The 27213-nt window shown below is 37.8% G+C and overlaps 1 protein-coding gene across 3 annotated transcripts; it reads right to left on the minus strand.

The window, feature by feature from the left end:
• Positions 1-402: 402 nt before the first annotated feature.
• Positions 403-21296, minus strand: LOC586953 (protein tilB homolog). Of its 3 annotated transcripts, none has more exons than XM_786709.5 (16): positions 21189-21296; positions 20411-20478; positions 19558-19651; positions 18372-18445; positions 17853-17930; positions 17134-17230; positions 15771-15846; positions 15067-15177; positions 14502-14605; positions 13517-13573; positions 10730-10825; positions 9679-9762; positions 5441-5576; positions 3514-3609; positions 2873-2964; positions 403-1589 (listed from the first exon to the last, which is right to left on the minus strand). In XM_786709.5, the coding sequence occupies exons 2-16, from the start codon at positions 20418-20420 to the stop codon at positions 1412-1414; spliced, it is 1383 nt and encodes a 460-aa protein (XP_791802.3). In that variant the 5' UTR covers positions 20421-20478; positions 21189-21296; the 3' UTR covers positions 403-1411. The 3 variants fall into 3 exon arrangements, with proteins under 3 accessions (XP_791802.3, XP_011666757.2, XP_011666756.2); XM_011668455.2 differs by lacking the exon at positions 21189-21296 and adding an exon at positions 20958-20992; XM_011668454.2 differs by lacking the exon at positions 21189-21296 and adding an exon at positions 20870-20992.
• Positions 21297-27213: the final 5917 nt, after the last annotated feature.

The raw sequence follows: 27213 nt of genomic DNA on the forward strand, positions 1-27213 counted from the left end.
TTGATTTCAAGGCATTTCATACAGGACGGAATGGAAATGTAATTTTAAAGGAGGAACTGTTCTGAAGTTTTTTTCTGGTGAAAACGGACACACACACTAACACTTTGAAACGTAAAGTCATCATGTTGTATAGGGTAATGATCAGAGAGTATCCTATTGGCTAAAAAGCAATCACATGACATTCAATTACATTGTCATATGAGGGTAGATGTATCACCCTGTTTTATACATACTGTGCATTCACATTGAAAAAAAGAAGATGTTGTATTGCCCTTTGTGACCGTCCCAAAAATCTTGAAATCTACGGTCTGCTTTTTTAAAAAGTTTTTTTTTTTACCGTTTTTTAGAGGAAAAAAATATTGAAGCATTCAAAACTGAGAAGTATCAGCTTAAAGAGGGAGAAAAAAAAAAGAAGAAAAAAATATTTCCGACCCATGTCTTGGCACTTAAAGGGCAATACAACATCTTTTTTTTTTAAAGCCCAACTATAAATTCTAAACAACTAATATTGCATACACATCGTCATTCTAAATCACAAAATTCACCTTCAAATTCGGCATGTTCCTCATGGCTTGTGCCACAATATTTCAAGTCCAATCTGCTGCTCGAGATATTCTTAATTTAGAAGTTTATTCATCAAGTTTAAGTAGAACTGGGAAGTATGCAATATTTGTATAATTTTACATGAAACCCCTAATTACTGCCATTAATAGCCGCAAATCTGGCCCATCATTCAATACAAAACATAACATATCTCGAAACTTGTTTAACATACAGTGTCAAAAATCAGCAACATCTCACAGCCCTAAGCAGACGTTTCTCATTTGATTTGTAAAATACATGTATGCAGGTTTAACGTGAATGAATTCAAAAGTAGTGATGGTAGCTATCAAACTTCATGGGCTTGGCTTATTCATGAAATCATGCAATTTCCACACAACAAGTTTCAAAATTGGACTAAAGCAACCACTTGAAGATAAACCTCCGGAGATCAGAAGGTCTCCAACTTCAGATCAAAATGTATAAATCTGGAGCGTCCACACAATCTGCAGCTCTTCCTCTCCTCCATCGTATCATAGGTAGAACATCAATGTGATAGACAAACGAAAGGAAAGCAAGATCTTCAATGTCATTCAAACATTGCATGATAGATAGAACAGAGACGGGCTAACTCGGACCCAGGGACAACTAGGCCCGCTGCAAAAATGGTCAGTTTTTGCAGGTTAGGGTTAAGGTTAGGGTTAGGGTAAGGGTTAGGTTTAGGGTCAGGGTTAGGGAAGGGGTTAAAGGTAAAATGACAAAAAACAACCTTTTTTGCAGCAGGGCCGAGTTGTCTCCGGGTCCGAGTTAGCCCGGATCCGATAGAACATAATTGTGAGAGATAGAATGAAGCAAGGCGATGCCTTTAATGCTATATTAAAGGCGGTACATCTGGATTGTCTATAAAGTCCTCGCTGTTTTTCCTTTCCTCCACAGTCTGACATCTAGCCTGTACTGGTCCCTTAGTTGGTCTTCCATTGCTATTGGTCACCATCAGATCAACATGTTTTCCACTGCTAGGATCAACCTCTAACGTCTCAAGCTTCTGCCTGTAATCAATCATCACAATATCAAATCAGGAATTTAGATTTTAAATAATTAATTTATCATTTAATTGGCTCAAATGCACAAATCTTCTTCCACATCTTATTTTAAAGCTTATATGTACTAGCTTACAGGAGGGATTAGACCACCCCGCAAGGTCACAGAATAGGTGGTTATCTCATCAACTCAGCTCTCAGTTAACATAAGAAAAAGAGGATCATGGGGGACCAAAGGGTACTGATCAGGCTTGTTTTCTATATAGAGGGAGCAAGTAGCTACAAGTAGGACAGTGTGGCTTAAAATCAAATTAAGGGTTTAGATAATGTGGTAGTTTCAATGCCCATATATTTTTACCCTAAAAATGAGAAATGGGAGGTTTGAGATATATAAGGTTAATAATTATAATAATCATAGGAATTTCTATAGCGCCATCTATCTAGAAATTCTATTCAGAGGTGCATTAATTATTACCCCGTCTTTAGCCTAGCTGCCATTACAAAGCTCTAGCATTTCAAGGAATTAATTCCTGCCAGGTACTCATTTACCTCTCCAGAGTTGAGGTTCTATATAGCAACCTTTCATGCCTTTAGCCTATTCATATATATGTATCTACTCTATAAAAACTCTTAAGACATCTCCATGGTTACTGTACAAGCCTCCTGACTCTTCCACTCATCTCTGGAACTTCAGCATAGAACAAGTAGAGCATAACATGTCCAAGGTATCTCTCATTCCATCAAAACTCAGTAACAAGCAGAGCATAACATGTCCAAGGTATCTCTTATTCCATCAAAACTCAGTAACAAGCAGAGCATAACATGTCCAAGGTATCTCTTATTCCATCAAAACTCACTAACAAGTAGAGCATAACATGTCCAAGGTATCTCTTATTCCATCAAAACTCAGTAACAAGCAGAGCATAACATGTCCAAGGTATCTCTTATTCCATCAAAACTCACTAACAAGTAGAGCATAACATGTCCAAGGTATCTCTTATTCCATCAAAACTCAGTAACAAGCAGAGCATAACATGTCCAAGGTATCTCTTATTCCATCAAAACTCACTAACAATCAGAGCATAACATGTCCAAGGTATCTCTTATTCCATCAAAACTCAGTAACAAGCAGAGCATAACATGTCCAAGGTATCTCTTATTCCATCAAAACTCAGTAACAAATATAGAGCAACTTGCAAAAATATTTTGTTATGTAATTCAACTGTGAAGCAATGGAGAGGGGGGGGGGGGGTAATTTGACTGAACTTTGATGTAATATATTTGTTGCTTACTCTACTGATGAGGTCTTGGTTGTGTCTTTATTGCTGGTAGTGCTTGGTTTGGGTTTTGATGAGCTCTTCTTTGGTCTGATGTACTCCTTAACCTGAAATCAGATCAGAGAAACAATCAATCAATCATATGAAAAACAATCATCAATGTAAGTAACAAAGACGTATGTTTTAAGAAATGCAAGTTCATAATCGCTTTCAGGATGGGGGTAAGGACATGTTGCCTGTAAGCATAAATGGCACACAATCAAAGCAAATTGTTTGTTGAAATAATAATTTCTTGTCATGATTACGACTATCTTCAATAACAAGAAATAAGGAAGTACCTGTATTTCAAAACAACATACAGGTAGTTTTTTTGTGTTTTTTTAATTTAAACTGACAACTAAATTAATGAAAAATTGGGGGGAGGGGGAGGTGTTGAATATAAAAAAGTGTTGCCATCTGATGATGGTAATGCAAATCCTTAAGGGAGCAATGCCATATTAGGGTTCTATGCCTAAGACTATCAAGTTTAATAAATAAGTTTGATAAACAATACTTAATCATATTTAAATAATAGCTCTCAAAATGCAGTCTGTAGCAAAGTTACAGATAATTTTTGATAGAAATGATCCCTCAAACATGGACCAATCATGACATACCTTAGGCATCTTGACCAGGAGATGACCAGTGGTCAAGGATCTTTTAGCTTCACTAGCATCAGGCATCACCTCTTCAGTAAGGGTTAACTGTAAAACCTGGTATAAAACATAATATTTTATTAAAGTTAATACAAAGTTTTGGGGAATTTTGAAAATTGGGTGGACAGTGATTCTTTACAATTTTGATATATTTGGATGCCCCTATGGATGTATTATAAGCACTAGAAAATTTAGCCCCTGAAACACTTCTGCTTTTGAGGAAAATTGAATATAAAAATTTACCGGTGCTCCCGGTAAATTATGATAAATTTAAAATACCGCCTACGGCCGTACAATGGTAGCTGCGACCATGAAAATCTCAGAATATGTAGTTGTGATATATAATTTCCAATTGGGAATAGCTAATTGGTCGATTTTATTCAAGAAACATTTTTTTATATCTTAATTGATATCTTGACCTTGAGAGGGAGCTATACCACATGAAGAGTTTTTGTTATATACAATTTCACAACTTTAGACTCGATTTCAACCGCGACAAGGATCATTGAATATTGTAGGATCGCATATACTTCCAATATGTTCATTTGAACCAAATTCATGACACCCATACCAAAACTTTGTATTATCTTTAAGTTCACTAGCATCACCTCTTTTTAGTAAGGATTAACTGTAAAACCTGCTATGCATATAACGATAACATTAATATCAAAGCCCATTCCGTATTTAAAGATGAAGTTGAGTTCTGGTCATGCGATTGCATTGTGAAAGAAACGGTTTGGAATCGACCAGAAAAGGTTGATCATCTAGCATATAAGAATTTGTGTGTATTGCAAGGTTCGAGAATCATCAAAATGATAAGAAATTTGGCCATGTCTTTGTAACGTTACAAACATCTTTAAGTTCACTAGCATCACCTCTTTTTAGTAAGGATTAACTGTAAAACCTGCTATGCATATAACGATAACATTAATATCAAAGCCCATTCCGTATTTAAAGATGAAGTTGAGTTCTGGTCATGCGATTGCATTGTGAAAGAAACGGTGTGGAATCGACCAGAAAAGGTTGATCATCTAGCATATAAGAATTTGTGTGTATTGCAAGGTTCGAGAATCATCAAAATGATAAGAAATTTGGCCATGTCTTTGTAACGTTACAAACACTGTACACAGAAAAATGTATATGGGACTACACGAACACATGGCGTAAAAATCCTACCCCAGAGTTTTACGAAGTTACATGACATATTTAGAATATGAAGGCATTTGAAGAGCCATGCTTTTCAGGGAACATGTCTTATCTGATGTTCTTCCACACTTGCATAATAAGAATGATAACGCTCACAAATTATTTTTCACCTCTTCCCAGAACTCAACCTTATCTTTAAGAGAATAATCGACAAATCATCAAAAAACAAAAAGTGTATTCAGTCAGGATGGTCAACTTTAGTTTTTTGGATTTTCTGAAACTTTCTTCTAAAAAATTTCAAAATTTGGAAGCACCAAGAAATTTAAAAGTGGAGTTTTTGGTAGTGTTTTGTTGACCTTTTTTTATCTGATCTTGTGCTACTGATCTCATCATGATCTCCTGTAACTTTGAAATAGGACAAGTTATTGCATTAATTAGCTGGATAAAACAAATATAATACTTTAGTTTCAAATTCACCGTGTCTTATGGATTAGCATAAATTGTTCAACAATAATAATGAAATTAATATGAAATTAATAAAAATAATTTTGTGCTTATTGGTGTGCCAAGTTTTTAAACAATCTGATAATCACTTCTCAAAAAATTCTATAGAGTTCTAATCATCTTAATTTCGTCACCTTGCACAATAAAGTCAAAGCACTTTTCTCTAAAGTAACATTCTTCTCTTATTTTTCTCCATAGGGCAAGCAACATCCATTGTGATGAGTACTTATGATCTTACCTTTCCTTTGAGAACTACTTTAACATGCGTAGGTTGAACATCTACATCAATGAGTGATGTGTCTAGGTGCTTGAAACATGAAACATCTAAATCGAATGTGTTCTCTTCTTCATTGTCAGTCAGAGAGAAATCAATTCTGAAGATACAAGGAAAGGAAAGACAGTATCACTGAATTATAGCTTGATATAACTGAGTTCTATTCTTGACATACTGGTAAGTATCAATGTATTAAACAACAGTTCACTTTCTTATACCGGTATTTGTTCATTTTTCAGCATTAGAAGTGTTTAGAATTTCCCATTTTCAGTTGTCGTATCTTCAACCTCGCATGAAATGCAAAGTATATGCAAGCTTCAACAAATGCTTTAAAAAGAAAGGGGATCGTGACATGAAACACACGAAGAAAAAAAAACAAGGACATTGACAATTTTTACCCATTGAATAACAAAAAGCCAAGGATAATCATTTCTTATTGGTTGTGTGCGCCTTGTGGCTGCCCGCCTACAGAGCTCTTGATTTTCAGTATATTTTTGCTATTTCTGATATTTCTTTGATTGTGAATTGTATTCTATCTATGAATGTCTGTCTTCAAGCACCTGTGGTAAAGTTTTTGAGATTTTTTACACTGTATTTCTAGCGTATTTAGAGTAAGATTTATTCTCAGTTTTGCCATACTGTATGTAGGTACAGCCATTTCTGTTTTGCCTATACATAGACCATACTGTACATGTATTTGGCATTGTGTGATCACTCTCACAGACACAATGATACCATTGAAATTGTATTCCATTGTATTGGTGGTGCTTCTCTTGTGTAGAAGCACTCAGCTACCACATACTTATTGTTGTATGAGAGCTAGCTACTCTCAGCAGTTCAATGTCTCTGCACAATCAAAGGGAAAGTATATTGGGGGTCCCATACTGTACTATCACAATTCTGTGTCAACCTATCATGTCAAACTACTAAGTTGTGGGGATATTAACCCTAACCCAGGCCCTTCTGGTGATGACTCCGCCACGACTTTGGATATTCATAGGATTCAGTATACGAGTGAATTTCTACACTCACTCAATTCCGGAAGTACATGTAAATGTGAAAAATGGCGTGAGGACAACACCTTGGCCTGGGGGAGGATTTTATCCCTAGGTATCGGGCGACGGCTGAGGACACATCGGGGGAAAAGGGGTGGCCGTGACGGATTCGAAGACCATCTTAAATTATGTACTATCAATGCACGCTCCCTTCGAAATAAATCCACAATTTTTAATGACTTTGTTAAGGATAACAAATGTGATATCGCTGCTATCAGTGAGACATGGCTGTCTGCATCTGATGATGCAGTCATAGCTGACCTCACTCCCCCTGGTTTTGCATTTCTGCACCACCCCAGAGCCTCCAGGCGTGGAGGTGGTGTCGGGCTCCTGTACAGGGACAATCTCTCTGTACATATTAACCAATTAGTTAACTATACAAGTTTTGAATCTATGTCAGCCGTGGTCTCCAATGGCATGACTAGTCTTGAGATCTTAGTCATGTATAGACCACCAGGTTATCAATCTTTTACATTGTTTATTAATGAATTCTCAGATCTGTTGGATGAGAAATTGTATAAATTATCTCCTCTGGTCATCACAGGAGATCTTAATATACATTTAGACAATCTCTCATCCCAACACACCCAAAGGTTCAATGATCTTGTCGACGGGCATGGACTCTGCCAGTTGGTGACTACGCCTACGCACGACCATGGCCATATCCTTGATGTCATTCTGGTCAGGAACTCCGATAGACTGTTGTACTCTCGCCTACAAGTAATACCCGGTATCTCTGATCATTCTGCTGTTACCTGTTTGCTACGTTTCGACAAGCCCCAGCGGAAAAATGCAACTTTTTCCTCTCGTAATATCAAGGGCATCAACAGGACTGATTTCGCCAACGATGTTACTAACAGTAGCATCATGTCTTCAGCAACAGAGAGCGTCGATGCTGCCGTTATCCGCTACAACTCAGAACTCTGCAGGTTACTGAACTCCCATGCTCCAGCCAAGACTCGGAAAGTAAGAGCTCATCAAGACAGTCCTTGGTATAACCATGACATCACCGAAGCGAAGAAAGAGCGGCGGAGACTTGAGAGGAAATGGCGGGACAATGGAAAGCTCTCGATTGACCGAGAGATGTTTTGTGCTCAGAGAGACCGGGTGAGCTACCTTGTCTCCAAGGCGAAACGTTCATACCACACCAGACTCATCGAGGACTGCGGCGATGATCACAAGAAACTCTACAATGTCGCCAATCGACTCTTGAACCGAAAACAGTCTTCTCCATTGCCGTCATATGTTGATGGCAATTCCATGGCTGAAACGTTTATTCAATTCTTCTGTTTAAAAGTTAAAAAAATCCGAGATAGCCTTAATCCAAATGTTTTACCACTGGAACCTGTCACCTCTTCCACACTAAGGACCTTTCAACATACCACCGCAGATGAAATTCTTTCCCTTCTTCGTAAATTGCCCCCTAAATCTTGTCCATTAGATCCAGTTCCTACCATTCTTTTAAAAGTTTGCGCTCCGATATTTGCCCCGATTATATCTCACATTGTTAATCTTAGTATGAATCAAGCCACTGTACCCTCAGTCTTAAAAACAGCACTTATACGCCCTTTGTTGAAGAAACCCTCTTTGGACAATGAATCCCTGAAAAATTACCGTCCTGTGTGTAATCTGCCATTTTTGTTCAAAATTCTAGAGAGAGTCGTGTTCTCTAGACTCTCAGATTATTTGCTGGAACACAATTTATTCGACCCTTTACAGTCGGCTTACCGCCCTCATCATAGTGTTGAGACCCTTCTCATCAATGTTTCAAGCTCAATCTTACGAGAAATGGACTCCGGATCCGTCACTGCCATGGTCCTTTTAGATCTGTCCTCAGCCTTCGACACCGTAGACCACAAAATACTTGTAAATACTCTAACAAGTCTGGGTATCCAGGACCAGGCTCTTGAATGGTTTGAATCCTATCTTTCATGCCATTCACAGTCTGTCCTTTTAAATGGTTTCACATCCTCCCCCAGGCCACTTGGCTGTGGAGTACCCCAAGGCTCTGTGGGCGGGCCCACCTTATTTTCAATATATTTAACCGGTCTCAGAAATGTTTTTCAACGTCATTCTGTTCGTTATCATTTATATGCAGATGACATACAAGTTTTTGTTTCTTTTCCGCCGCATCAAATTCGAGCTTCCCAAACCTTGCAAAATTTGGAAAATTGCATCGCTGATATTGACGCCTGGATGAAGTCACATTCTCTGCTATTAAATCATAGTAAATGCGAATTCATTCTTTTCGGCTCAAAATCTCAGTTGAATAAATTAAATATAGACTCAATTTCTATTTCCGGTAACACCATTCCCTTATCAAATTCATGTCGCGATCTTGGCGTCATTCTTGATTCTCAAATGTCTATGTCTAAACAAATCACAAGCATTTCCAGATCAGTTCGCTATCAATTGCGCAATATTGGCTTCATACGGAAATATCTGACTCGTTCGGCAACAGAGAAACTTGTTCACTCACTTATTTCTTCACGTTTGGATTTCGGCAACAGTTTACTCTATAATTTACCAAATTCTCAAATTGCACAGTTACAAAAACTACAAAACGCAGCTGCACGCATCATTTCTCTGTCAAGCAAACATAGTCACATTACACCTATCTTACAAAATCTCCATTGGTTGCCTGTAAAAGAACGTATAATTTTCAAAATCCTCCTTTTAGTTCATCAAATCATGAACAGAACAGCTCCTGAATACAACCAGTCTTTAGTTCACCTCTACCAACCCACACGTACCCTCCGATCTTCCAACTCTGGTCTTCTACACATACCGCTTTCAAAGAAATCTTGGGGGGAACGAGCTTTTGCTCATGCCGGACCAGCCCTGTGGAATTCACTTCCACAGGAGCTGAAGAACTCCGACTCTTCAACATCTTTTAAGAGCAACCTTAAATCCCATTTGTTTAATTTTGCGTTTTGAAGACAGACATTCATTCTTTCATTCTTTCATTTATGCATTTTCTTTCTTATGTAAATGTACACGATTCTTTGTCATGATGTAATGTGTTCCCTTATATTTTGAAGCGCCTTGAGCATTTAATCAAAATGGATAATGGCGCTATATAAATCTCATGTATTATTATTATTATTATTATTATTAAAATATATCAAAGAAACTCTTGAAACTTACTTTGCTTCATTGACATTAAGCGGGTTCCCGTCGTCTGTCGTCAGTCTTACAACTCTCTTTGGTGGGTTAGGACCTTGCTTCTTACTGTCATAACAACAAAGAAAAACTGATTTTTATCTTTGTCAAGTCATTCACATTTCATCTGATCGGTGGTGTTAACGTTTAGAGTTTACTTATAATCATTTAGCGATGTTATTTCATCTGCGGCAGGTATTACAATACTCTTTAGGCCCAGCAATGACTTACATAGCCCAGTTAGAAAATGACACCTGTCTACCAAGGCAGGAACTCCCAAAGATCATGGAGAATAGAACTGAATGGAAAAAGCTTTGTCAAATCAGTGCGAGTACACTCGACCTAGTAGTAGTAGTTAGGCCCTTATTACTTGCATAAGAAGATACAAAGAGGTTTGCTTTTAAGCGGGTCCCAAGCTTTAAGAAGCAATAATGATGATTTTAGTTATATCTGGACATCATGTAATTTCATTTTCACAAGTGCAACACATGAGAACATCATTGTACACTTTCAGAACATAATTTGACTACCAACCATATAAATAATTTGTAAGGATATTCCTTGGCATGGATATGTGTGTTAGGATATCGGTGAACTTTCAATTTTCAACTTGTGGTGGTTTATGACAATACAGATCTTTCATACTCCCTTACCATCTTTTGTTATTAAGTTTTAGTTCATTGAGTGGCAACCTCTCTGTCTTCCTTTATAAATCAATTCTTGAGTCTTTTTCTTCAGACACATTTATTCAAAATTGCTTTTGAAGATTAACTTGCTCTGTTCATATTGATGTATATTTCAGTATGTATTGTAATTTGTAGGTTCATTTGCATTTTGTTTGTTTTGTTTAATATGTAATTGTTTATCATTGTATTTTGTTCGTTATAGCCATTGAGACTTCGGTGGTAAGCAGTTTTTAAGCACAGTTTTTATTATGATTATTATGGTAATGTTCAGACCCCACAGGTTAAGAAGCTGGTGTGATTAGTACATACATCTTTATATAAATCCAAATAAATCCAAACCAAGCTCTGACCTTCTTTCCTCTTCCTCTTGTCTCTTCTTCTCCTGTACATGTTCACTCAGAGCCACTCGAGATTCAGGTGTAAAACCAACCTTCTCATTCCAAAACCTCAAATGAAAAGTTTTCCAAGAAATATTCATTAATACAAAAAATATCCATGGTATAAGGTTCCTTACTATTACTACTAGTAATAATAAGCAAATATTAATTGACTACGAGGGTAATGGTGCAAACTATCATCACCGAGGCGATGATAGTTTGTATCCATTGCTCGAGTAAAGGAGGTTAATATTTGTTTTATATCCCACATCGGCAATAAGGTCTATTTAAAGTGAATGTTACATAATAATAAGAATTGATTCTGCAGACAGTTTAGCTTCAGCTAGATTTTACAAAGCACAACATGCATACATGTAATACAGTCGATGCGTGCTCATTTGACATTGACATTGACTTTGACATTTCGCGTAACCTACTTTGCTATGCGTATTCAATGGGCAAGGGTGGGCAAGTGGGGTAGCAGCAAAAAATTACTTTACAAAAGTACTATCTAAGGTAGATAGTACTTATCTATATTTTATCATGTGACCTCTTTTAGACCATGCATCTGATTGCAATATTCTTTGTATGCATGATACAATATACAAATACACAATGACACTCGAGGATCTAGCTGAAACTATTCGCATCGAAGGAACATCAACTAGTACTACATGTATTCTCCCGAGGGCCATCGGCCTGAGGGAGAAAAGTACTAATGATGTTCCTGAGTGCGAATGGTTTTAGCTTGTTCCGAGAATGAGTCATTTTATATTTGTTTTATATCCCTTCCATCTGTATTATTCCTTGTAAACTTCTGTAATAACATGAACCTTATACTCACATTCACATCTACATTCAGATCGAAAAGAAATAAAGAAAATTGCACGGCTCAAATGAAACATTGAAGGATGTAAAAATGTTTAGCTGGCGCTAGTGTAGTGCAGTTATCGCACAGTGTATGGCTTGAGCGCCGTGACACCGCAGGGGTTGACCACGCAGAGGCACTTTGAAATCATGTACGCGCTCGCTAGGAAAACGCATAGTTAAAGAATATGCGGGGTTTTTTTGTGACGTCACGCATAGTACCTTTTTTCCCCAGGGAAAAAAAGGTACTATGCGTGACGTCATCAATAAAAATGAACTATTTCGATCTAGTCGGCAGGAAACGTCTTTTACAGTAAAACTACCGTAAATCTCTGTGTATAAGGCGCACTTTTTTGCCGCCGAAAAAATTTAAAAGTCGGGGGTGCGTCTTATACACAGGTACAGAAAAAAAAAAGTTTTTTTTTTTTTTTTTTTTTTTTTTAGTTTTTTTTTTTTTAGTATTTTTTTAGTTTTTATTTATGGCGCTATGCCTGGCAATGTCTCCTAGCTCAGTAATCAGTGTGGTGACTCACCACTCGGAAACTACAACAACACTCAAATTTGTCTGTCATCTTGGTTTGAAAGTAATCTTTCTAATAGATCTCAATATGTAGTTTATAATAATAATTCCTCAAATTTATTTTCTATAACAAATGGTGTACCACAAGGTTCTATCCTAGGTACTCCATTGTCAGAAATTTAGAGGATGCTATTCATATCATGCATGACTATTGATGTTTGGCATAGAACACAGTGCTTCTGCTAGGTGATGTGAAGAGGCTGGTGTGGGACACTTGGTATCATGAAGCCTTAGACTGTTGTTACTATTATTTTTGAAAAGTTCACAACTTCAACTGCACCTCGATGTAGAATGAAGGTCCTTCCCCGCATGGGTTTTCGGCAACAAAACAACAACAACAACAAAACAAAAAAAAGATTTTTTTTTTTTTTTTTTTTTTTTTTTTTTTTTTTTTTTTTTTTTTCCCCCAAAAAAAATAGGGGTGCGCCTTATACACGGAGATTTACGGTATTCTTTTTCTTGTTGTGTATACACCTAATGCAACAATCTTACGATAAGGGATATAATATTGGATATTTATATAGCGCACATATCCACCATGCAAGGTGCTCCAACTATTACCCTGACTCAGCTAGGCTGCGGCGATTTCAGAGCTCACAGCATTCAAGAAATTCCTTCCTACCGGTACCCATTTAACACCTGGGTGCCGTGGTGGGACTCGAACTGCGAACCCTGTGATCCACAGTCCAACGACTTATCCATTAGACCACATCACCTCTGCTATAACAGTTATCATGACTATGATCTTCCAATGGAATTGGAAATAAATATTTTCTCTGGAAATAAAAACAACTTCGCTAGAACATCTTAAAAGGTATGTCTTTGTAATATTCATGGGTGATAGTGAGCACTAACCCTCCTCCCTCCCCCCCCCCCCTTGACTGAAAAAAATAAGTATTCTGGGGAAAAAATGGCATCTAACAACATCCCCCCCCCCCTCCTCCATTTTGAGTAAGAAAATCAGGAAAAATAGGAGTAAAATCAGAAAAAATCGGGGAGGGGGAGTTCGGGAAGAAAAAAATAATCAGCAGATGAATATTACCGCTACATGATGCTGCAATAAACATTTTGATACTTACCCTATCGTGTAAGTCAGACAAGTGGATTTCAAGGTAACTTACCCAGGCTCACGGTTTACTTCCTTAGACATTCCATGCTGGAACTTGAATGCCTCATTAATTTAAAACATGTAATGCCTACTGAGTGTTCACAAGTGCTGGTGTGACTTAGTACACTTTCCATTTATGCTTATATATAACTGAAACAAACAAGGCATAATAATATATCTTTGAAGATAAACTCAGCAAACTTACTCTTCTTCTTCATCCTCCTCCTCATCTTTACTCTTTGGTTTCTCTCGGAGTGTATCACTGTAGAAGAGATTAAATGAAAGATAGCAAGATGAAAAAAAATAAAAGAGACATAGAAGAGAGAGAGAGGTAGAAACAGACAGAGACATAGGAGAGAGACGAGACAGACCGACAGACAGAGACAGAACGATAGAGACAGACAGAGACAGATAGACATACATATAGGCAGAGACAGAAAGAGAGAGAGAGACAGAAAGAGAGACAGAACAATAGAGACATAGAAGAGAGACAGACACAGAGACAGACAAACATATAGACAGACAGAGACAGAAAGAGACAGACAGACAGACAGAAAGAGACAGATAGAGACATAGGAGAGAGACAGACAGAAAAAGAGACAGTACAATAGAGACATAGAAGAGAGACAGACACAGAGACAGACAGACATATAGACAGACAGAGACAGAAAGAGAGAGAAAAGGGCCTAGGGGAGAGAGAGAGAGAGACAGACAGACAGACAGACAGACACAGACAGAGAGACAGAGAGAGGGATAGAGTGTGTGATTGCTGTATTCACCAGCAATATTAGCATTAATATCTACCTGAGACAAGACCCACACAATATATGATTAAATTCATTTACTAATCATTATTTCTGCAGGACAAAAGAACTATTAATCAATAATTCTATAAAGTGATTTTATTGATTTAAAATCATACATTCAAAATAGCAGCCAAAGGCTGAAACAAGTTAAATTTACCAAAGATTAATAATTACATTAAAATACAATATATTGAAATTGGTTCAATAAAATAAACTAATATGCACGATAAATGTGTTTTCACTCACTAAACATTAAATTAAACATATGATTTGGCAAATTTGACACATTCTCCTTTCTTTCACAAATATCTGGCTTTCAAAGCATCACCCCCCCCCCCCCTGACACACACACAGGTTATTAGAATTGGAAAGTTAATAACTTACTCTTCATTGATATCTGTGTACCATGTTTTATCGAAACCTTTCTTCCTTTCTTTCTTCTCTTCCTTTTCCTTCTTGTGATTCTCCGCTTCAGATTTCTCTTTCTCCTAGAAACAGAATCATGGACAAGAACAAAATCAGAATTCTCTCTCTCTCTCTCTGCCCTATCCTTCTTTTTCATCATATTAAAGAGAAATTCTAACATATAACCCTTATTGCGTCAATATTTTTATATTCTTCTTCCCAATCTCCTTCTCCTCACTTTGTTTACCTCAACGAAAACCCTTTCACTGTTATAGGCTGTTTGGAATACCTACATTTCTGTTAACATATATTTGTTGAGAAAGATAACTGTCATGCATCTCAACATTCAAAACAGGGTCAAGAATTTAGATTTGATGTCATGGAATAATATCTGTATCAAGATGAATAAAAAGAAGAACTTTGTTTGAAAATCTATATCCAATATATGTGTTGAAGGGCACATACATGTAATTATCAAGTTTGGTAATGAACTATAATCTTTACCTTTTCTCCTGTATCTTCAATGATCAGCAGAGATACTTACCCTTCTAAGTTGATATGCTTTCTGTTGTTCAAGAATCTTAGGTCTGATTGCATCCACTTCTTGTAGAGCTGATATTCGCTCAGATTTCTCGATTTCTTTCCCATCTAATCTCTGCAATATAGACAGGCAGGCATGTTTCATGTCAAATCAAATACATGCATTGAATCTTTCCAAAACAAACAAATTTCTGCACGTAATTAAGGGGTAGTAATATTCAAAATCCTCCGGAAGCGAATTTAGACATTCTATTGTAATGTGGTAAGCATTATACACAAGAACAGAATGTAAACACAGTCAAATCTGCTTTACAAAGACCACATTTTTTGTTTCCCTTGAAATGGTTTCTCATTGAAACATGTACTAAAGGAAGCTGTACATAAAGACCACCTGCCTATAAAGACCACTTTTCTTGTCTCCCTCGGGTGGTCTTTATAGACAGGTATCACTTTACTATCATTATTATGCCAAATAAACCTTGTACCGTATACATGTACATTGTATTACACATATAACATTCAAGAAATTTTTCATTCACTGATACTGTATATCCATCTTCACAGAACTTTCTCAAGAACTAAATTTTTATAACTGATAATGTTAAGGAATTCAGATGTCTTATCCTACTACTGTTCACATAACGATATATGCCACTCTCCCTTTCATTTTTTCTAACAAATGAAAATGTCCAATAATCTAAAAGTTACCTTTAGCTGTGGTAGAGTCCCAATAACAAACTCCTTGTAACCTTCATATTCTGTGCATGGATTACCTGTAAGGAATCTAGTGTAATGGAAAAACTCATTCAATTCACCTCTGTAAAAATATCTTAAAGGTATACACCAGTAGTGGTAAAATTGCGATTCAAGGGTTTTGGGTGCAAAATATCCATTCAATATTGTTTAAATATTACCTTCAGAGGTTTGAATGGCAATTCTTCAACCTAAATTTGCAAAAAAACTAAAATATATGCCTGAATGTTCAATGTTAAAGTGCATTCACGACATCTATCCAGGCCAGATCAATATGATAATTCACCAAATATATCCATTAGTAGGCAGTTTCCCGGCAAAATTTGTATCATAACGTATTAGTCAAAACATATTCTTTCACATGATTGGTAATAAGAGCTTTCATTTCATTTTTGGAGAGGGGGGCGTTTCCAAATTGGTCTATACCTTTAAGGGGGCTATAAAAGCATTTTTTTCTATGAAAACAAAAGAATGCATACAGTGTTGAGGTTTATTTTAGCAAGGCTTCCCTACTGAAGCTCTCAAATATTCAAAGAATTTCTTTTGAGAAGGTTCCCACTTACTAAACCCAGGTAGAGAGTGGCTAAAGCTCTATGTATTTTAGCACTTGCCTTAGGAAGAGGTGTCATGTCATTGATCAAACTTTGCAATAATATCTTGAGATTAAATATCAATGTCACCTCCATACATGCAGTTCAAGATATACATGATGTAAGTGATTATAACTCTGTGATTGATTGGAGGACATCACTCCCAACCCGTTATATGAAGAGCTAAGTAAGTAGAGACCAATAGTCCGTGATGCTTTCAAGAAATAGCTCTCCTGCATGAACCTTCACATGCAATCTTAAAGTCAGAGATTCAAATGAAATATAAATATCTCTGAAGCTGATCTTAAAGGGATCATTTAACAGTGTTAAATCTGAGATGCATGGCCCTACGTGTTAGCAGTGTCTGTAATATGGTGTTATATTAAAGCCCTAAAAAATTGCGCTTCAAAATAATCAATAAGTGCCTCAAAAAAGTAGAAACCTTTGAGTGACCGGTTTTACCATACTCATTTACCCTAAGAGACTGTAGTGTTATGAAAACCGTTTGGCAAACGCAAAATTTGATTTTGATTTTCAATCATAAATATCTTGATATTCAGACAGGCTTGTAAAAGTCGTGGGGTTCCTAACTGACCTAAAAGTTTATAATTATCATTGCAGCATGAGCTAAATCAACGAATTTTTTCAAGGATCTAAGACAAAGTTACCGGAACCCTTTAAGAAATGTTATTGGGAGAAGCAAAAGTTGCCTGGTATTATGAGCTTACATCTCTCTGAGGCTATAACTATCCCTGAGGCACTCGATACTGGTCAGCTCACCAACAAAGTTCACCGTCAGGTCAAGCTTCGTCAGAGATTCACATCCTGTATAGACGAGAGAAACACACATCGGTAAACTTCATGGTTTCAGTTTGCCTACTTGACAATTTATGCAATAGTTTTTAAGCCAGACTTAATTCCTCATGTTTATGTTCAGTATCATGTCATGACCCAGTGTCATCATACATATTAATTTGATTTCCTCCTTGTGCTTTGTTTTTGTTAGCTGGTTTGTTCAAGAAATGTTATACATTTTGATAACCTTCATGCTATATTTTCCAGGTCTTCTGGGTGCACCAGTTGGTCGGGAAGAGGGACCATTACGGTTACAGTGATTTAGTTTGCTTTCCTCTTCCCGGGCAGCCAACTGATGCACTCAGAGGACCTCCAGGAAGACTGTGCATTTATTATTGACATTCTCTCAATGTTCCTTTACTTATATTTACATTGTTATATATTTTGTGAATTGCTGAATAAATAATAAATAAAAATACAAAGATATACATGTAGAATAGAATTATACAAAATAATAATACTGGTACATGTTCCATCATAATCAAACAAAATAATGAGAGAAAGAGAGAAATGTAAAAGATGCAGAAGAGAGCAAGGTGGTGGTGGTGGTGGTGGTGGTGGTGGGGGGGGGGAGGGGTTAAACTACTGGTACCTGATAGATTCTCTATCCTCTCCACATTATTCAGAGCAAGATTAAGATACTCTAGTTTCTTCAGCCGCCCAACGTTCTCTGCATGAAACAAATACAAGAGGAAGGTGTAATCAAGACTACAGAGGGAATGTTATTCAAATGCTTAATCCTTAAGTCAGCTAGGACAGTCATGTAAAGTACTCAAAGGGTAGTTTGCTGGAAAGTGAATGATATTCTTGTCATTACTAATACTCAAGACTTTTCAGCTAATTATCCCACAGCCCAATTCCACTTATTTTCCACTGAATATACTATGCCCTACATAATTGTATCTAGTTACCTAAAAATTGTCTGTGAAATTGGGCAACATTTGCATCATTAAGAAAATGCAAATATGATTGCAAAATACTGTACATGTTATATGTTGATGAATTACATCCATTAAGTATTGGCTGTTTGCAATGAAACAAAACCCATGGGAATTAAACAGCATTGTAAAATATGTTGCATCCATAAACGAGAAGAGAAGTAAAAACTCACCAATTTTAGGAATAAGATTACTTTGAAGGTAAAGAATCTTGAGATGTCTGCACCACTTGTCAAGAAACTCAATCCTGAATTAAACAGCAAAAATAGCATTTGGTAATGTCAAATAAAGTTTAGGTAAATATAATATATAATCCTTACTTACATATACATGTATACCTAATAATGATAGCACTTTATAGATTTACAGCATGAGTTATCACAAGGTTGAATACAAAATAATTCTCATAATCCCTGTGCAAGCATAAGTGAACCCGGAGTTTAACTAGCTTACGGTTAAGGAATGTACAGATCTGATCTGATTGTCTAATAATATTAGACTTTAATATACTTTGGATTGGTCAAGATTTGTTGAAGGTTTGTTGAAAATGTGATTTGTTGGTGATACTCCATTTAAAGCCCCACTGCTCTATTTATAGCTACTTGCACCCTCTATATAGCAAACAATGCCTAATCGGTGCCTGTTGGTCCCCCATTGAGAGCTGATTTGATGAGATAACCTCCTGTTAGTGACCTTGCAGGGAGGTCTAATTCCCCCTGGCCAAACTAGTACAGACAGGCTTTAAAGAGCAATTGATAATCAGTTTGATATCTTCTATTGATTTTGGAAAGCTACCAAAACCTCATAATACGGGATCATGACAGGTGGATGGAAATGCACTATTGTTAATTTTGAAGGGTCAGTGACACAAAGACGTAACTCCATTTTGGCCATTTTGAGAAAAAGTGGTTTATGTGTCACTGAGCACTTGGGCCTTAAGGGAGTTAATTCTATGTTTCACTAGCCATTGACTTCGATGGGGTGTTAGGTGGCGTTAAGTCTTTGTGTTTCCTGGAAACTGGAAAGCCCACATTTTTCTGAACATTTTGATATCAAATACTCATTTTGGCAAAATATGGAGTTACGTCTTTGTGTCACTGAACCCTCGATTTGTAATTCCATCATGACCTTCAAAATATCCAGCTATTTGTCCAGTGCGTCTTCACCAGATTGAAGACTCGCACTATGCGCTAACACTAGGCAAATATCTTGAGCTAATTTCTCAAGGTCGAGTTTCAAGTTTTGAGGTCGAATCTCGAGCTGATGAAGACGTGATTTGTAAATTTGGGATTATTTCCCAAATCACAAATAGCGGGCTATTTGGCAATCTCGAGATGATGAAGACGCGCCTATACTTACCTTTCTATATCTTGCTGATGAAGGGAGATTTCCTCAAGGGTGGATATCTCCATCTCGTTGTGTTCTGATCTCTTCCGTACCATATCTTCAGTGACTAAACACAACCAAAGTCACACAAATAATTTGATGAAAGAACACTTTTCTTCCTACAATCATTATTCATTTGCCATATAATTAATGCATAGTTTCAGATATCCGATGTGTTTTGTACAATTATCTTCATAGCAATTTTAGGTCCTAAAAGAGCACTAGAAATGTCATGACTAAGAACAAGCACAATAACCATGCACTTTGAAGGCATTTGCGGTCTGAAACAAGAAATCAACTATCCCTTTCAAACATCTTAAAGGCAGGCTTTACTACTTCAGGTAGAAGGGATTAGACCACCCAGCGAGCCAGCGAGGTCACTGTGACAGGTGGCTTTCTCATTAACTCAGCTCTCATTTAACATAAGAAAAGGAGGACCATGGGGGACCAACAGGCACCGATTGGGGAAGTTTTCTATATAGAGGGAGCAAGTACCTGTAGCTACAAGTAGGACAGTGTGCCTTTAAAAGAAGTGGTCGATAAATATATTTGACCTTCTATGGCAACTTTCACAATAATTCAACGGACTGACAGGAGATAAAATAATAAAAAAAGATATATTTCCCTTTAAAGCAAGATTTCATTTGGGAAATAGACCTATTCATAATTCCTGCAAAGTTCTTTAGAATTTGATGTTAACTTAATTTAATGGAAGGTGTCAAACTTCTCTTTTAAAAATTGATTGGAAAATAAAGATAAAAGTGAGAAATATGATTACCGTTTCAAAATTCAAGGATGAAAAAAAATTAAACAAATAAAGACTTACTTCGCACCATCTTGAATCAGAATATGCTCAGGAATGAAAGGTCAAAGGTTGAAGTGAATGCCACGGTCCTGCAGAAAGTGAATATTATTAATGATAAATTAGTATCCATTAATATCCATTAGGTTCTATGATAAAAAATTTGCGCCCGGGCCCGCGTCTTTTTTTAACTTAAGTAGGGTACCTGTCCTTGCCATCCTATCGCTGTATTTGATTGGCTCAATAGGAACCATACGTCATGCGCTAGTCTTAAATATTTATGATACGCACGCACACAGAATCTGATGCGAAAATTTATCAAATAATGAGATTAGATTAGATCTAGAGACTAGAATCTAGACTAGATCTAATGTACATACAAAACTAATACAAGTGCAAAGCTTGTAGATCTAGATCTAGATCTAGGTGACGGTCTATGTTTACTTCAAATGAATGACATTGTGAGAAAATCGGGTGGCTTACCATTAACGAATGACTACCCAGGTCATAAATTGTCCATAATCATTGCGAAATATTGGTTAAGTACAGAATCTGGCCGATTACAACTCACACATTTGGACAGCTCAGCCTCGCGCTTCTGCAGTTCTAGAACATACAAAAAATGACACGTATCGGACTAGGCCTAGATCTAGGTGGGAAATCATTGAAAAACTCAAAATGCCAAAAGCGGCAAAAGTTTCCCTAATAAAACTAATAAATACAGCAATTCACGTTTATAGAGAGCGAGCCATTTACATAACTAAGTAATCATTTTATAACATGCAAATAATGAAATATTTACCTGTCACTGGATGAGACTGAAGATTCTACAATGCTTGAATCGTCAGCGAATGGTCCAGCGCAGGCTAGCTAGCTCTGAGCGCGCTCCTAGTGCTATAGTTGTAGCGCTTGTGATGCCAGCTGCAGCCCGCAGGATCGCATCATCTGCTAGCTAGCTTGCTGTGTTGTTATCGTTACTGATTTTGTGGTCGTTGTTGTTGTTACTGTTGTTGTTGCTAATTTATATGGCAAAAAGTCAATTTTTACTGTTATTACCAAATACATCTTTTTCTTTTTTACATAAACTTTTATCACGAAAATTGTTTGGCCTCATGCACTTCGGGTGAGCATTGAGATGTGAGTTTTTTTTCCATGCAGGGAGTGCCAATTAACCCCATAGGACAGCTACCCCTAGCCCCTCCCCTACTTGGGGACGGGCTGATCCGTAAGTGGGGGCACAATATTACTTAAATTTGCTAGCAAGCCGTCAGGGGAAAATTGTCATCAGAATTATTGATACCCAAAGTATCCATGATACACCCCACCTCCTACCCCCCCCCCCCCCCCAACGTACAACATCTTTTAATCATAATATTCTCTGAATCTGTTAAAACGCTTGTAGGCCTCGGCCATATTTTGTGAAGACTTACTATAGTTGACAGTAGATTGATTAAAACTTTATTCCACATGACATATCATCTGATCTGATATCATGCGTCGACTTTTTCGAGAAACGATTAATGTAAAATCAATGGCGTATATTATAATGGGCGGAGCTGGAGCAATTAGTCTACAGGCCCGTATGGCCCGTATCCAGAGTTTTCAATTAGGGGTTCTTTTTTAAACGGCTAGGGGAGCATGCAGGGGCCCGGTGGGGGTTAAGGATTGATTGATTGATTTATTTTTATTCGACAAGCTTCGATACAACAATATACAATAATAACAGATCAAAATTAAGTCAGCTTGCACAGGATAACCCACGAAAGCTCGAGAGCTTATTTCCACGGTGGGGTCCCCTGGGTTTTCATGCCTTTTCAGACCCCAATGTCCCAATGTCTACAAATTTAAACCTATAAACCCAGGGCCAGGAACTAAGTTATTTTTCAGTTTTCCCCTCCCGCGCAAAGCGCGGAAGCTTTGACACTTCAATAAATTATTAGAGAAAGAAGACGATCCGTTGTCACTATCGTTTTCGACTTTTAATTCTTGTTTCGCCCCTCTCGCACGAAGCGCAGAAGCTTTGCCGTTTCATTAAATTATTAGAGAAATAAGACGATTCGCTTTACCGCTTTACTCTTAATCCTTGTCTGAATTCAGTTTCCCCACTTGGCCCTTAGTGACTCGGTAACACTGTTGAAGGTTGATGAAAAAATTGCTTAATTTTTGTATAAAATGTTACTCATTATATTCCTTTTACTGTACTAACCCTCTGACATGCAAAAAAATCCTCAAAAAATCCTCAAACCACGAAGCTTTCTATGGTTTACTTTGAAGGCGTCACTGTGCAACACCCTCTATTAGTTTTTCAAGCGTTTAAATGGAGCGAATTTCGTCTCCAGGCCGCCCTTCTGGCATCCGTTTACTTTTCATCGGCGTTTTTTCTGGCCCTGTACTTCCTTCTATGAATGCAGGAATATACCCCCTACTTCCTAAGGCAATTTCTGCCCGATCGCATACGTTTAAGCCTGCGGGAGGGGCTCCATTTTTGGGAAGATGACGTGAAACTCAAATAACTTTTTTAGGGTTTTTTAGGCATTAAAATGGAGCAAATTTCGTTTCCAGGCCGCCCTTTTGGCATCCGTTGATTTTTAATCGGGGTTTTCTCTGGTCCTGCACTTTCTTCTATGAGTGCAAGACTATAACCCCTACTTCCTAAAGCGATTTCTGCCCGATCGCATAAGTTTAAGCCTGCGGGAGGGGCACCATTTTTCAGGAAGCTGGAGTGAATTTCGTTTCCAGGCCGCCCTTTTGGCATCCGTTTACTTTTCATCAGGGTATTCTCTGGCCCTGGAAATTCTACTTTGCTTGATTGGGTATACCACCTACAGTCTATAATAAGGCCCTTGGTAAGGGTCCAGGGGACAGATCCCCCGTAAGCCCAGGGATTTTAGGTTTTTTTAATTACGGTCAGATGAGCATGCAGGGACCCACCTTAAGGCCCTGACATGAAGGCTTCTAAATAAGCATAATTATTTTTGCCTGACTGTAAATTTGGGAAGTTGTAGTTTTCCAACAAACACAATTTTTCATATACAATTATAATTTATAACCAAAATTGAAAAAAATTCCTGGAAAATCATGTCATTATAGCCAGGGGCGTAAATCGGGGGGGGGTGGATGGGGGATGCATCCCCCTGGCTCGAAGGAGGGGGGATGGCCTGTACAAACATCCCCCCCCCCCTGAGATTACAAAAAAAAAGAGTAAAAAAGGAAGAAAAAGAAGAAGAAAAAAATGTGAAAAAACCCATCCCCTTTTTAAAGAAATTAAGAGTCGAGAACGGTACAACGAATCGTCTTCTTTCTCTAATGATTTAATGAAACGTAAAAGCTTATGCGCTTCGCGCGGGAGGGGGGAGGGGGGACTGAATTCAGACGAGGATTATGAGTCGAGAACGGTACAACGAATCGTCTTCTTTCTCTAATGATTTAATGAAACGTAAAAGCTTCCGCTTGCGCGGGAGGGGGGGGGGGGGGACTGAATTCAGGCGAGGATTAAGAGTTGAGAACGGTACAACGAATCGTCTTCTTTCTCTAATGATTTAATGGGAACGGACGTGTAATTTTTACTCTCTCCAGCCACCGCCCTTTTATTCACCCAACGAACCCTTACTCGAGCTTAAGCATTTCTGCTTCAAGGATTTTACTGGACTATAGAGGATATTCATATCTTAGAATCTCATTCCACACTAGAAGCAGGGTTAAGTATCGCGAATTTTGAAGGAAATGGCTAATTCCAGGGCTTTACGTTCATCTGTAAGCACAAACGGACCCGCCCAATCTCCAGACCCGCAAGGTGCAAATACTACGAGAGGTGCCAGCAAGCCAGGCCCAAGTGAGCCGCTACTTCGCCCGCAAGCGGAACCCGAATTGACGCTCGCCGACATCCAGCGTTCGATAACCGCTAGCTCAGCTGCAGTATGCGGGAAACTGGACCTACTCACAGCAGAGGTGGCCTCCATCAAGCGCAGGCAAACCGAACTCGAGGATTCTGTTAGCATGAATTCCGATTTGGTTGCCAATCTTCAGCATGTAAAGCTACCCGCGATTGAAAAGAAAATGGCGGAAAAAATCGCCGACCTCGAAGAGAAGATTGTCATAATGGAAATCTACAATCGGCGCGCCAATCTTCTTTTTTACGGCGTTAATGAAACCCCCGACGAAAAAGTACGCGACGTCTTGCAAAAGGTCTTCATACACCTCGGCATCAATGAAAGGGAAGCTAACGACATCGCGATCGCAAACGCACACCGCCTACCAAGACGCAACAACGGAGCTACCGCCTCATCGACCCGCCCACAAGCCCCGAATGCAATCATCGCGAAGTTCGTTTACATGGAGGATCGTAACCGCCTGCTCGCCGCTTTCGAAAACGGTCAGCGCCAAAGGATCCCCCAAGATCGCGCCACGGCGTCAGTGAGAATCACAGTGCGCACAGACCTCCCCCCAGCCCTCAAAGCCAGGAGGGGAATGCTTGCCAAGATCGCTTACGACCTCCGGAAGCAAAAGGGAGTCTCCACTAAGATAATCGTTGTCGGAGCTTCAGTTGAACTCAAATGGAAGGAAAAAAACACCTCCAAGTGGAATAACCAGCAGGAGTAAGGTAAATCACCTCAGCATTGAACACAAATCACGATAATTATTCTCTACCTTCTCTGGAATATGCTCTGTTTACTGTGTGATACATGTACATCTATTTTACCGTTTCAACTTAAATGCATTTTAAATTCTGAATTAACTTTTGATTAACATGTAAACATACATGTAACCCGATACCGTAAGAAGGGTATCTCCCCCCCCCCCCCCACTTCCCCCCTACTTTCTCCCCCCCCCCCCCCCCCCCCCTCTCTCTCTTGCTTTTGCCTGAATTTTCTAAATTTCTTCTACGTGCGGTGGCTGAAAGGAGCCCATGAGTTTCTTGTACGTGTTCTAGTACAAGTGCTAAGTAATGAATTTTTTTGTTTTTATTTCTTATCTGTGTTTTGTCTCGATCTTATTTCCAATGAATGTATACGTATGTACAATTGATTCAGTTAACTTCCTGATTGATGCTACCTGTACTAAATCGGTTATTACATTCTATTGCGAACCATCTCTAATTCTACTATACAACAAATGTCATATTATAAACCACGCCTTTTGTGTATTTACACCACCTGAACGTTCTTCTTTCCTATTCATATTTATATACATGTCATTCCAGTTCATCTACTGGATTCTCCGTTATTCACCTGTTACTTCATGTTTTATCAATGACTGAACCTCTATTATCTAATGTTGGTAATGATCAACAACTTTTACCACCTGATAATTCACAGGCATCCTCCTCTTACATAACTACAGATAACGTTCGTCATGAAGCTGACACGGCTGAATATTTAAATTTATGCACTGCTGAGTTGCAACTGAACATGGACTCATGTGAGTCATTGTCAGGCAGCAAACATTCACGCTATTTTACAGAATCTCAGTTCATTGATCATTTTTCAAAGGCTGTCAATAAACTATCTTTTCTACAATGCAATGTCAGAAGTCTCGGTAAAAATTTTGACCAGTTTCAACTACTCCTGGACAAAATTAAATATGATTGTTCATTCATTGGTATTTGTGAAACCTGGATTAAATCTAACTCCTCACTGTTTTTTATTGATGGCTACACTCTTGTCACTAATAACAGGAAAAACAAAACTGGCGGCGGAGTTGGCTTGTATATTTCAAATGATTATGCATCCAAAATACTTAATGACTTAACCATCATGTCTGATATATTTGAAAGCATATTTATAGAGATCGAAGTTCCTGGTAAAAAACATATCGTTATTGGTGAAATCTACAGGCCACCTCAAAGTAATTTCATTGAATTTCTTGAAATTGTTCAGACTATTTTATCATCACCTCATATTGCCAACAAGATGTGCTTTATAATGGGCGACTTTAATGCCAACTTGTTATCGTGTGACTCAAATTCTCAGTATTTGGATTTCTTAAATTTGCTTTTATCCCATTCTTTTCTTCCCCAAATCACCAAACCAACAAGAATATCAAATAGCAGTCACACTTTGATCGATAATATTTTTACAAATGTATCTTCTTATATTGAATCTGGTATAGTACTTTCCGACTTGAGTGATCACTTCCCAGTGTTTGCTTTCATTCCCAATTTTCATTCACAGTGTACCTCCAGTAAGCAGGTGTCGGGTTTTCGTAATTTGTCCCATGTGAACATCGAACGATTTCGACAAAGTCTTATCTCTACTGATTGGTCTGAATTATATAATTGTCAAAATGTAAACGATTGTTATAATAGGTTCCTTGAAATTTTCGATGATTTATACAACCTGTATATTCCGATATGTATTCCATTGCGTTCTAATTACAAAAAAGTGCCCAGACTGCCCTGGGTCACTAAATCTCTTTTGAAGTGCATTAACCGTAAAAACAAATTGTTCTATAAATATAAAGTAAAAGAAACTGAGGGCTCTAAATTGAAATACAATAGATATCGTAATATTCTTACATCTTTATTGAGACAGGCTAAAAAAGATTATTATTCTTCACAATTCAATTTATATAAAAATGATGCTAAAAATACGTGGAAGATTATTAATAATGTCCTGAAAAGTAAAACTAAGTCTATACACATTGAGAGTGTGATTGATGATGGTGTGAAGATTCAAGACTCTCGTGATTTAGCTGAATCTTTTAATTCTTTTTTTGTTCAAATAGGGCCAAAGCTAGCTGAGAAAATACCCACATCTGGTAAACCCTTTCATTCTTTTCTCACAAATTCCAACCAAAGTTCATTCTTTTTAACTCCAACAGACTGTTCT

The sequence above is a fragment of the Strongylocentrotus purpuratus genome, unplaced genomic scaffold, assembly GCF_000002235.5.
Source record: "Strongylocentrotus purpuratus isolate Spur 01 unplaced genomic scaffold, Spur_5.0 spur5_scaffold_13, whole genome shotgun sequence".
Classification (NCBI taxonomy): Eukaryota; Metazoa; Echinodermata; class Echinoidea; order Camarodonta; family Strongylocentrotidae; genus Strongylocentrotus; species Strongylocentrotus purpuratus.

What these genes read in the sequence shown, in the direction of transcription:
- LOC586953 (XM_786709.5), bottom strand. An exon ending in CATCAGCAAGATATAGAAAG is followed by an intron (nt 18,446 to 19,557) that starts GTAAGTATAGGC and finishes TGTTTAATTCAG; the next exon opens with GATTGAGTTTCTTGACAAGT. An exon ending in CAAGAGGAAGAGGAAAGAAG is followed by an intron (nt 9,763 to 10,729) that starts GTCAGAGCTTGG and finishes TTGTTATGACAG; the next exon opens with TAAGAAGCAAGGTCCTAACC.